The sequence below is a fragment of the Neovison vison genome, chromosome 7, assembly GCF_020171115.1.
Source record: "Neovison vison isolate M4711 chromosome 7, ASM_NN_V1, whole genome shotgun sequence".
NCBI classification, from domain to species: domain Eukaryota; kingdom Metazoa; phylum Chordata; class Mammalia; order Carnivora; family Mustelidae; genus Neogale; species Neogale vison.
The window spans coordinates 157517873-157529014 of NC_058097.1; the positions used below are offsets into that span (position 1 = coordinate 157517873).

Sequence of the window (11142 nt, forward strand, 5' to 3'; positions counted from 1 at the left end):
GTGGGAGGACTGGTAGAAGACGGTAGAAGGTGTGTGGATTTGGCTTATAGTTCACCAAAAAATATTCTCCTTCCACAGTGTGTGGAGTTGTCCCTAGGAAACAGCTGTCTGAACATGGCAACTTTTCCCAGTCCCACTTGCATCTAGATGTGGCCATGTGACTAGTTCTCACCAATGAAATGTGTGTAGGAATTTATGTGTGTCATTGCTGAGTCAGGGTATTTAAGAAGCGAATGAGGCAGTCGCCCGCGCTCTTTCTGCGCTCAGCCAGAGGCCGGCGGGAGGGGGTTATGGGCGGCCTCTTGGGGCGCGCCGCGCTGCCCGGGCTGCTGAGCGGTCCGCGGGCCCCTGGCCCGAGACTGTTCGTACGCCCCAGCTCGGGAGGGGCCTCCTGGACACGGGAGCGGACCCTGGTTGCCGTGAAGCCAGATGGGGTGCAGCGGCGGCTTGTTGGGGACGTGATCCAGCGCTTTGAGAGGAGGGGCTTCAAGCTGGTGGGGATGAAGATGCTGCAGGCACCAGAGAGAGTCCTTGCTGAGCACTACCATGACCTGCAGAGGAAGCCTTTCTACCCAGCCCTCATCAGCTACATGACCTCCGGCCCTGTGGTGGCCATGGTCTGGGAAGGTCCCAACGTGGTCGGCTCCTCAAGGGCCATGATAGAACACACGGACTCTCAAAAAAAAAAAAAAAAAAGAACACACGGACTCCGCTGAGGCTGCCCCTGGCACCATCAGGGGGGACTTCAGCATCCACATCAGCAGGAACATCATCCATGCCAGCGACTCCGTGGAGGGGGCCCAGAGGGAGATCCAGCTGTGGTTTCAGAGCAGCGAGCTGGTGGACTGGGCAGACGAAGGCCACCAGAGCCCTACCCACCATGAGCACTCAGGCTGCCAGCAGCCACCCCAGCAGCCGCCCAAGATCAGCTACCTCTGTCGTCCCAGACTTGAGCGCACACCGTGGTTTGCCGGTTGGCCCCAGAACACCTTCCAGTCTACCTTCTGCCCCACCCCAGCCCAGAGGGGTTGAGCAACCAACTTTACGTGCCTTTTAGAATCCTAAGCCAGTAAGAGATCCACTTTCTGGACCAAAGTGTTAGACAACCTTCAGGGCATCTTCAAAAGTGTGTCATGTAACCTCCCTTCCCCAAAACATGGGTGGGATATTAAAATTCACTGTGTTTTGTGTAAAAAAAAAAAAAAAAAAAAAAAAAGAAGCGAATGAGGCTTTTTTCTCTCTTTCATGCTGACCACTAGCTAGAAGTAGAGGATTCTGAGGTTCTAAAGAATGGTAGAAGGAGCCTGGATCTCTGAATCAAGCACATAGAGGAAAGACTCCAGCTGACCAAAAATACCCACACTGGACTGTTTTGTGACCAAGAAGTAAACTTCGATTATGTTAAGCCCCCAGTGCTGTGGAGTTTATTTGTTACAGCAGCTAGTGTTACTATCACCAAAGTAGAAGATGTTGGTGTTGAGGCGAAGCCGATTACAGGAAGCTCTGTAGGCACACTGTAAAGATTTGGCCTTTGTCTCTGAATAAATTAAAGAGTATTAGAGAGTTTTGAATAAAAGAGAGTCATGACTTAGCTTAAAAGGACATCCAAGGCACTGTTTTAAGTACTTTATGTATATTAACTCTGCCTAGAACCTGTCCCTGCACTCAAGATTTATTTATCTAGCTGACTTCTTATCATCTCAGTTTAGAGGTCTAAAAGGCATCTCCAGGTTAATATGTTCCAAATCAGATTTCTGATTTGCCCCCATAATGCTGCCCTTCCACATTCTTCCCCATCTCAATAAATGGCAACCCCATTCTTTCAACTCACGCAAAAAACCTTGCATTCATTCTTGATTTCTCTCCTCTTCATCTCTCTCTCTCCCTTTATCAAACACACACACATTAGAAAATTCTATTAGTGGGGCACCTGGCTGGCTCAGTGGGTTAAAGCCTCTGCCTTCAGCTCAGGTCATGATCCTAGGGTCCTGGGATCTAGCTGCATCGGGCTCTCTGCTCAGCAGGGAGCCTGCTTCCCTTCCTCTCTCTGCCTGCCTCTCTGCCTACTTGTGATTTCTGTCTGTTAAATGAATAAATAAAAATATTCTTTAAAAAAAATTCTATTAGTGGGGTACCTGGGTGACTCAGTCAGTTAAGTGTTTGCCTTCAGCTCAGGTTGGGATCCGGGGGTCCTAGGATCAAGCCTATGTAGGACTGACTCCCTGCTCAGCGGAGCCTCCCTCTCCCTCTGCTTCTACCTTCTCCCTCTCCCCTCTGTTCTTACTCACTTTCTCTCTCAAATAAATAAATTAAATCTTTAAAAAAATTCTATTAGTTCTGAAAAACAGTGAACAAAGCATAGCACAGTATTGTCCAGCTTTTAATCCCTTTAAAATCACCTGGCTCTAAAGTTATAAGAAAACTGAAAAAAGAACAAGCTACTGAAAGCATGAAACATTTTGGTTGTATGAAATCCAGAAAATCACCAAGCATAGTTTGAAAAATATTTTGGAACTTTGTAAGTTTCCTCTACTTTTAGTGAGGGTTGCTGGATAATGATATCAATAATGGAAAAACTGGGAAATAAAAACAATTTCATAGTGTGTAAAACATAATGATACATACAATGCATATAATAAACCCCTCATTTTAATATAAATATACAATTTCTATTAGCAAATCAGCTTCCTTTTGCTTGATATATATTCAGTAAGTTCAGTTTTTTTAAGTAAGCTCTATGCCCAGTGTGGGGCTTGAACTCATAACCCAAAATCAAGAGTCACATGCTCTACTGACTGAGCCAGCCAGGCACCCCTTAACAAGTACTTTTTAAAAAACCGGTTGGAAGGGACACTAGATTATTTGCCCTTTTATTTCTCTCTGGAATGTCAGTGCTGCCCTGGAGGAATGTAGGAATAGCAGGGCTATCTATACCTTGCAAGTCTCTACCCTGGAAAAGCAACACCGAAGTAAAGGGGAAGGAGGATATGATCATAAAAGATTGCCCAAGAGCAGAGCCAAACCTGCTTTGGAAGATGGGAAAAGGTCATTGGTGTATCTTGGAGCAAAACTAACTGGAAAAGTGTGTGTGTGTGTGTGTGTGTGTGTGTGTGTATACACATACATACATATACATATATCCTTTGTAGTATGTAACAGCAAAGATCAACAGAAAAGCTAAGTGGTAACAATTCAAATATCCAGCTATAGGAGACAAGTCAAAGAAACTACATTTTGTGCAAGACTTGAAATAATATGCATTTGTAAAACAAAACAAGCAAGAGAAAGATTGTAAGACAAAAAGGAGACTCATTGTGTACTGACATGGGAAAATATCCAAGATATATTGTTAATGTAAAAAACAAGGGGGAAAAAAAAAACAACCAAACAAACAAAAACAAGGGGCAAGACAGTGTGTGTTAAGAGTTAAAATGTGGAAGCGACCCAAGTGTCCATCCATGAATGAATGAATAAGCAAAATGTAATATGGAATGGAATCTTGGAATATTATTTAGCCTTCGAATATTATTTAGACTTAAAAAGGAAGGACAATCAGAGGTACCTGTGTGGCTCAGTCGTTAAGTGTCTGCCTTTGGCTCAGGTCATAATTCCAGCGTCCTGGGATCCAGCCCGGCATCAGGCTCCCTGCTCATCCGGAAGCCTGCTTGTCCCTTTCCCTTTCCTTCTCCCCTGGCTTATGTTGCCTCTCTCACTGTCTCTGTCAAATAAATAAATAAAATCTTTAAAAAAAAAAAAAAAAAGGAAGGTCAGACACATGCTACAACATGGAAGAAACTTGAGGACATTATGCTAAAAAATAAACCAGTCACAAAAAGACAAATAGTATATGATTCCACCTACACGAGTTGCCTAGACTAGTCAAAATCCTAGTGACTAAAAGGAGAGTGGTGGTTGTCAGGGGTTGTTGGGGAGAGAAGAATGGGGAGTCATTATTTGATGGGTATAAACTTTCCATTTTGCAAGATGAAAAGAATTGCATAACATTATCAATGTACTTAATAGCACTGAACTGTATACTTTTTTTTAAAAGATTTTATTCATTTATTTGACAGATATCACAAGTAGGCAGAGAGGCAGACAGAGAGGAGGAAGCAGGCTCTCCGCTGAGCAGAGAGCCTGATGTGGGGCTTGATCCCATGACACTGGGAGAGACTTTAACCCACTGAGCCACCCAGGTGCCCCTGAACTGTACACTTAAATAAGATTAATATAGTAACTTTTATGTTATATACATTTATTTTACCACAAATTTTTAAATTGAGGGAAAAACCCACAGTTAGGAAAATAATTGAATTTCAAGGTAACTCATCAATCTTTAGTTGTTCTGAGCTTACTTCTTGGACACTAGCTTTTTTTTTTTTTTTTAATCAGAGAGAGAGAAGGAGGGGACAGAGGGAGAGAATCTTAAACTGTCTCTCAGCCCAGCATGGGGCCCCACCGAGGGTGAAGCCCCACACAGGGCTCCATGCAGGGCTCGATCTTAGGACCCTGAATCATGACTTGAGCCAAAATCAAGAGTTGGATAACTAACCAACTGAGCAACCTAGGTGCCCCTGGATAATAGATTTTAAAAAGGAAAGGGTAGAGGTTCCTGGGTGGCTCAGTTGGTAATGTGTCTGCCTTTGGCTCAGTTCATGGTCCCAGGGTCCTAGGATTAAGATTAAGCCCCACATCAGGCTTTCTGCTCAACAGGGAGTCTGCTTTCCCCTCTCCCTCTGCCTGCCTCTCTGCCTACTTGTAATCTCTCTCTCTCTCTCTGCCAAATAAATAAAATATATATATATATAAAAAAAAAGATAGCCCTTCTTACTTAATGTGAAATGCACCAGTTTCCTGATTTATAAATTTTACTGTTGGGATTTTTAGTGGAATAAAAGATTGGCATTATGACATTCCCGTAATGATACGGGTCTCTGAAATCAGATTCCCCAGGTTCAAATCTCAAATTTACCATTTACAAAACCTGTAATGTTAGGTAAATTTCTTAACCTCTCTAAATGGAGATAATATTACCTGTCTCACATGTTTGCTGTATGAGTTAGATGATACATGTAAGAAGAAAAACAAGGGTATGAAATATGTTATTATCTGTGTAAAAAGAAAATAAAAACTATGTACTTTCGTAAAAAATATTTTATTTATTTACTTGACAGGGAAAGAGAGAGCAAAAGCAGGGGGAGGGGTAGGCAGAGGGAGAGGGAAAAGCAGGCTCACCACAGAGCAGGGGAAGCCCGATCTGGGACTTGCTCCCAGGACCCTGGATCATGACTGGAGCCAAAGGTAGTCACTTAACCAACTGATCCATCCAGGCCCCCGAACTATGTACTTTCTTTATTGTATATAAAGTGTATATACTATTTTTGTGTAGTATATATACAAAATTATAAAACATATACAAAAGTATATACTATTTTTGGAAAAAATAAGACATTGTTAAAACTTATTAAGTCTAGGAAAGGAAACAATGTCTGGGCTAAGAAATGGAAGGGAAATATTTCATTGTATGTTATCTTGTGCTTTTTGAACCATAATGATGTATTATCTCCTCAAAAATAAATAATAACAAACTGAGGGTTGTGGGAGGGGAGAGAGGTAGGGAGATGGGGTAACTGAGTGATGGACATTAAGGAAGGTGCATGAGGTAATGAGCACTGGATGGTCTATAAGACAATGAATTACTGACCTCTATCTCTTAAGCCAATAGTAGATTATTTGTTAATTAATTGAATTTAAGTGCAAAATAAAGAAAAATTTTTAAATAAATAAATAATATTCAAACTTTTTAGGAGCACCTGGGTGGTTCAGTCAGTTGGCATTTTCTTTTGGCTTGGGTCATGTTCCCAGACTCCTGGAATTCAGCCCATGTCCGTCCGGCTCCCTGCTCAGCCCGGAGTCTTTTCCCTCTGCCCCTCATCTCACTTGTGCCTTAGAATAGGGCCTCGCTGCCCCAACTCAGACTTGTGATTCCAAAAGGAAGAATTATGTGGGTCCAAAAATCCCTAGGACAATGGCCTGTGTCCACTAAAAAACTCAGGAAGCAGGAGCAGTCCCACCTTGTCCTTCTGAGCGAAGCCTGCCTTGGACCCAGAGGGACAAGCAAGTGGTGAGACACTATTAGGCAACTATGAGGACCCTCACCTGACCTGGCATACTATATATGCAAGAAGGTTAGAATACCCCTCCCACTAAACTTCCCATCTGTACATTCTTACCTTGACTCCATATAGAGCCTCTGAAGAGAGGATAGGGCCAAGTGAAGGCTCATTCCAAGCTACTGCCAGATTAATTGTCCTCCTTCACCTGTTGACCCCGTTCAGGGCTGAGCTCATGCCCCTCCTCTTTTTTTTTTTTTTTTAAAGATTTTATTTATTTATTTGACAGAGAGAAATCACAAGTAGATGGAGAGGCAGGCAGAGATAGAGGGAAGCAGGCTCCCCGCTGAGCAAAGAGCCCGATGCGGCACTCGATCCCAGGAGCCTGAGATCATGACCCGAGGGGAAGGCAGCGGCTTAACCCACTGAGCCACCCAGGCGCCCGCCCCTCCTCTTTTAAGGGCCCTCTGCTGAAAACTCCTAGAGCCCTCTTCATCTTACCACAAAGGACTTTGATACCAGTGGCTCTGTTTCCTTCCCGCAAAGCAATCAATGTTAGCAATGCCTTGTTTATCATGTCAGAGATAGTCTCTACCTATACTAACAGGGGTACTTCCTCCAGCAAGATCGGAATCAACTTGACTCCACCCAGGCAGAACCCACCCAGTCCCCAGTTCACAGCACAGCATTCGAGAAAAAGCTGATGAACCCCTGCAGGTGCTCAAAACCCTTACTCTCCAATGCTCAGTGACGAGTTCACCATGTGCAAAACTAAATGAATCTCACTGATGACACAGAGAAACGGATGCTTTACAATATGGGCTTTCTTAAGACTAGAAACACAGATTCAGCTGGATATAGACTAATCTACCCACAGCCATCTCTGGCAGCCAGCTCCTTCCGGACAGCACTCCATCTCCACAAAAGTCACACAGGCTTCACTTTCCCATGCCCAACTGTCCCATTACCCCCAGTACCTCATTCATAACAGGCATCAGGCTCCTCATGTCTCTCAATGACACAAGGGAGGTTAAAAATTGGTTAAAAATTAGATACCACCCAGGCAAACCATTAGAGACTCTTAATCTCATGAAAGAAACTGAGGGTTGCTGAGGGGTGAGCAGGGAGGGATAGGGCGGCTGGGTTATGGACACTGGGGAGCGTATGTTCTATTGTGAGTGCTGTGAATTGTGTAAGCCTGATGATTCACAGACCTGTACCCCTGGGGCAAATAATACATTACACATTAATATAAATAAGTAAGTAAGTAAATAGATAAATAAAATCAGACACCATCCCAGAGTAACAAAGAAGCCCCAAAGAAGAGTCAGTATCAAGAAGCATCTCATGCCTCGTGGCATGGGGAAATATGAAGTTGAGCAACAAGAGAAGCAAATTGCAGATAAGGTCCATAAGTGATGCAACTTTCCCAGAAGTGGTTCATGAGCGCATGCGTGTGTGTATCTGTGTACCTGTGTGTTGGAGTTTATATGTGAGGGAGCATTTGTGTATAGGGTTGATCATGTGTATGTGTGCATTCATGTATATTAGATGTATGTGTAATTGCATATGCAAATAACTGCATGGTGTGTGTGTGTGTGTGTGTGTGTGTGTGTGTGTGTGTGTGTGTGTTGTGTGTACCTGAGGAGGCCAAGACAGGGCAGACTGCCAAGACCAAATAAGCAGAGAGATACATTTGCCTCTTGACAAACCCAGGAGTGTCTCACTGATGGTCTGCTCTTCCTTTCTATCCTCCTAGGTTGAGGAGACTTTTGAGAGTTTGGGTGGATGGCCTTATTTGTGCTGCTGCCAGCCCTCTCTTTTAGACTGTGAACGTAGTGGCCTCACTATTCCCATCAACTTGAGGGCCAAGAACTTCCTGGGAAAGGCCAGATGGCCCAATAAGGGACATGAAAGGCGCTTGGACAAGATCCCAAAAGGAAGATATATTTAACCGTGGCTTAACTCTCAAAAATTTCTTTGGGGTGATGGAACTGTAATGTATCTTGATTGTGGTGGTGGTTACACAATTGTTTGTATTTCGTATCTCACAGAACCACACACTAAAAAGAGTGAATTTTACTATCTGTAGATTATACCATAATAAAAAACGAGAAAACGTCTATAGAATTGATAATTGAATATTTTAGCATTTTGTCCTACTGATTGTAAACAAAAACATAGAGTCATACTATCAATCTCCAAGTTCTATCAATCTGCCTTTAGTGTGACAGACAGAAAAATCATACCAGAATTATTGTAGAGAAAATGAATGGTGTTTAATTATTAGATGATTAAATTTATAATAATGATACTGATAGAATTCAAACAGCACATCAAGAATTAACTGTAATCAAAATAAACTGAATTTCTAAAGTTCAGAGCATTATGTCCTAGAACATATTTGGAGAACACTTTGTCTTTATTCATGCATAAAGGGATGCTCCACTTTTAAGAGGACAGTTTAATGTATTCTGTGAACAAAGAAGAGATATAACTGGGTCACTAGTCAGTGTGGGGCTCACAAAAGATTTATTAGCCATTGTTATTAAATACAATGTATTCACAGTATCCAATAATCTTTTGGCAAATGTTAATGAAGTGGTTTGGGCCCTTTCTGAGTCTGATCAAAGGTTCATAAAATTTCAGGAAGAAGAGGAGGATGAAGAGAGAAGCAGATGCTCATTCATGGGGATTGGGAGCCGCTTGACCCAGGGGCCAGGAAACCCAAGCTAGAATCCTAATTCTGCGATTCACCCAGATCATGTGACCTCGGGCAGACCCCCTAGCTCTCTCAAGTCTTTGGCTTACCCACTTCTGTGAAGAAGGACCTGGCCATGAGCAGGGTTTCCAGTAGCTGCATCTTTGAGAATCCTTTTATTGTTTTCCCACCCCAGGGACCCTATAATCAGAAAGAGGTCTCTGGGACCCCTGGGTGGCTCGGTCGATGAAGCATCTGCCTTCGGCTCAGGTCACGATCCCAGAATCCTGAAATTGAGGACCACATTGGGCACCCTGCTCAGTAGGGAGCCTGCTTCTCCCTCTGCCGGCTGTCCTCCACCCCTGCTTGTGCTCTCTCTCTCTCTGACAAATAAATAAGTAAAATCTTTAAAGATATCTCTGAAACAAATTGCATCTGTAGTCAGTTTTCCCATTTTTTATGAATAAAAGATACATTCATCTGATGTTAAGACTTTTTAAAAAGGTTTGTTTTTGAGAGACAGAGAGTGAGAGAGACAGAGGAGGCAAGTGGAGGAGGAGCAGGAGGAAAGAATCTTCAAGCAGAATCCCCGCTGAGCGGGAGCCGGGTTGCTGGGCTCAACCCCACCACCCAGGAGATGGTGACCTGAGCCGAAACCAAGAGTTGGATGATCAAGGGACTGAGCCACCCAGGCACCCCTGATGTTAAGAACTTTTTTTTTTTTTTTAAGATTTTTTTTTTTTGGACAGACAGAGATCACAAGTACATAGAAAGGCAGGCAGAGAGAGGGAGGAAGGGAAGCAGGCTCCCTGCTGAGCAGAGAACCCAATGCGGGGCTAGATCCCAGGACCCTGGGATCATGACCTGAGCTGAAGGCAGAGGCTTTAACCCACTGAGCCACCCAGGCGCCCCCAAGAACTTTTTTAAAAAAATGTTTTATTTAGGGGCACCTGGGTGGTTCAGTCATTAAGCATCTGCCTTCGGCTCAGGTCATGATCCCAAGGTCCTGGGATTGAGACCTGCATCTGGCTCCCTATTATTGTGGGAGATCTGCTTCTCTCTCTCCCACACCCCCTGCTTGTGTTCCCTCTTCCGCTGTGTCTCTCTCTGTCAAATAAATAAATAAATCTTTTTTTAAAAAAAGATTTTTTATTTATTCATTTGAGAGAGAAAGTGTGTGTGTGTATGAACAAGATCACTGCAGGTTGGGGAGGAAGGTTGGTCAGAGGGAGAGGGAGAAGCAGGTTTCCCACTGAGCTTGGTACCTGACACGGGGCTTGATTCCAGGGCCCTGGGACCATGACCCAAGCCGAAGACAGATGCCCAACCGACTGAGCTACCCAGGCACCCCAAGATTTTCTAATTGGTATAAAAAATGCGGATCATGAAGAGTTAACGTAACTCCAACCAAAAGCAAAAAAAAAAAAAGCTGGGGGTTTGTATTTTGTATTTATTTTTGCCTGTAGAGGTTTCCTTTAGATAAAAACACTATTTCCATCTACTCAGCTTTGTCAGATGTTGGAACTGGCCAAAAATCCCCACCATGACAATCTTCATGGGCTGCCTTGGGACAAGGCAATGTAAAAAAGAGAAACAACTGGTTTTGATTTTCAAATGAATGCCTCTGAGGCTGGGATTTGGAGGTATGCCTGGGCCACCCGTAGGCCTGCCACCTGGCCCCCTGCCAGCTTCCCACTAAGATTGCCAAGCTCAGGTTGTGAGTCGTCTGTGTGTGTGCTTCTGGCCCCCAGGGCCCTGAAGGGAACAGGCAGGGCTGCCACTCACGTTTTTACAGACTCACCATTGCCCAAGAGACACCATTCACTGTAGTCACCATTAATTTATAAAGTGATTATGATGTTTTCCAACAGATGGCAGTAAAGCATCTTAAGAAAGGGGCACCTTTTTCTAGTTCACTCAAAATCATGGTATGAGCTAACCACAGGGCTGCATTTTCTCTGCGTTGCCCAAAGTGGTGCCAGGAAATAGCAGGACACAGGAAGTAGGACTCAGCCTCACAAAACTAAAAAGTAGGTGACAGTCAACACCCATCCCTACCTCCTTCTGTTACACCCAGGGCCAGCTTTCTGGTATTTCACCTATGCCCTGGGCTCTGTGTTCAGAAGGGCTAAGAAGTCAGTTTAATGCTCAGCTCTTGCCATTTAAAAATCCTTCATAATTTTATGTTGGATACTTGTATTTTGTAAGTGAAGTCTTATGGGACAAAGGTGCATGCACACGAGCAGACACTGTTTGAGCAATCTGCACATCTGGGGTTCCTTGCTGCCTCATTCCCAGGGAACACTTGCATATTCCGTGAGCAGACAA

The 11142-nt window shown here is 43.7% G+C and overlaps 1 protein-coding gene across 1 annotated transcript; it reads left to right on the forward strand.

Annotated features, from left to right (window-relative positions):
• Positions 1-290: 290 nt before the first annotated feature.
• Positions 291-716, forward strand: LOC122913568 (nucleoside diphosphate kinase, mitochondrial-like). Its single transcript, XM_044260251.1, has one exon. It carries the CDS (start codon positions 291-293, stop codon positions 714-716), a length of 426 nt encoding a protein of 141 aa, XP_044116186.1.
• Positions 717-11142: the final 10426 nt, after the last annotated feature.

Excerpts from the sequence above, each read along its gene's own strand:
- LOC122913568 (XM_044260251.1), top strand. The coding sequence starts at position 291 with ATGGGCGGCCTCTTGGGGCGCGCCGCGCTGCCCGGGCTGCTGAGCGGT.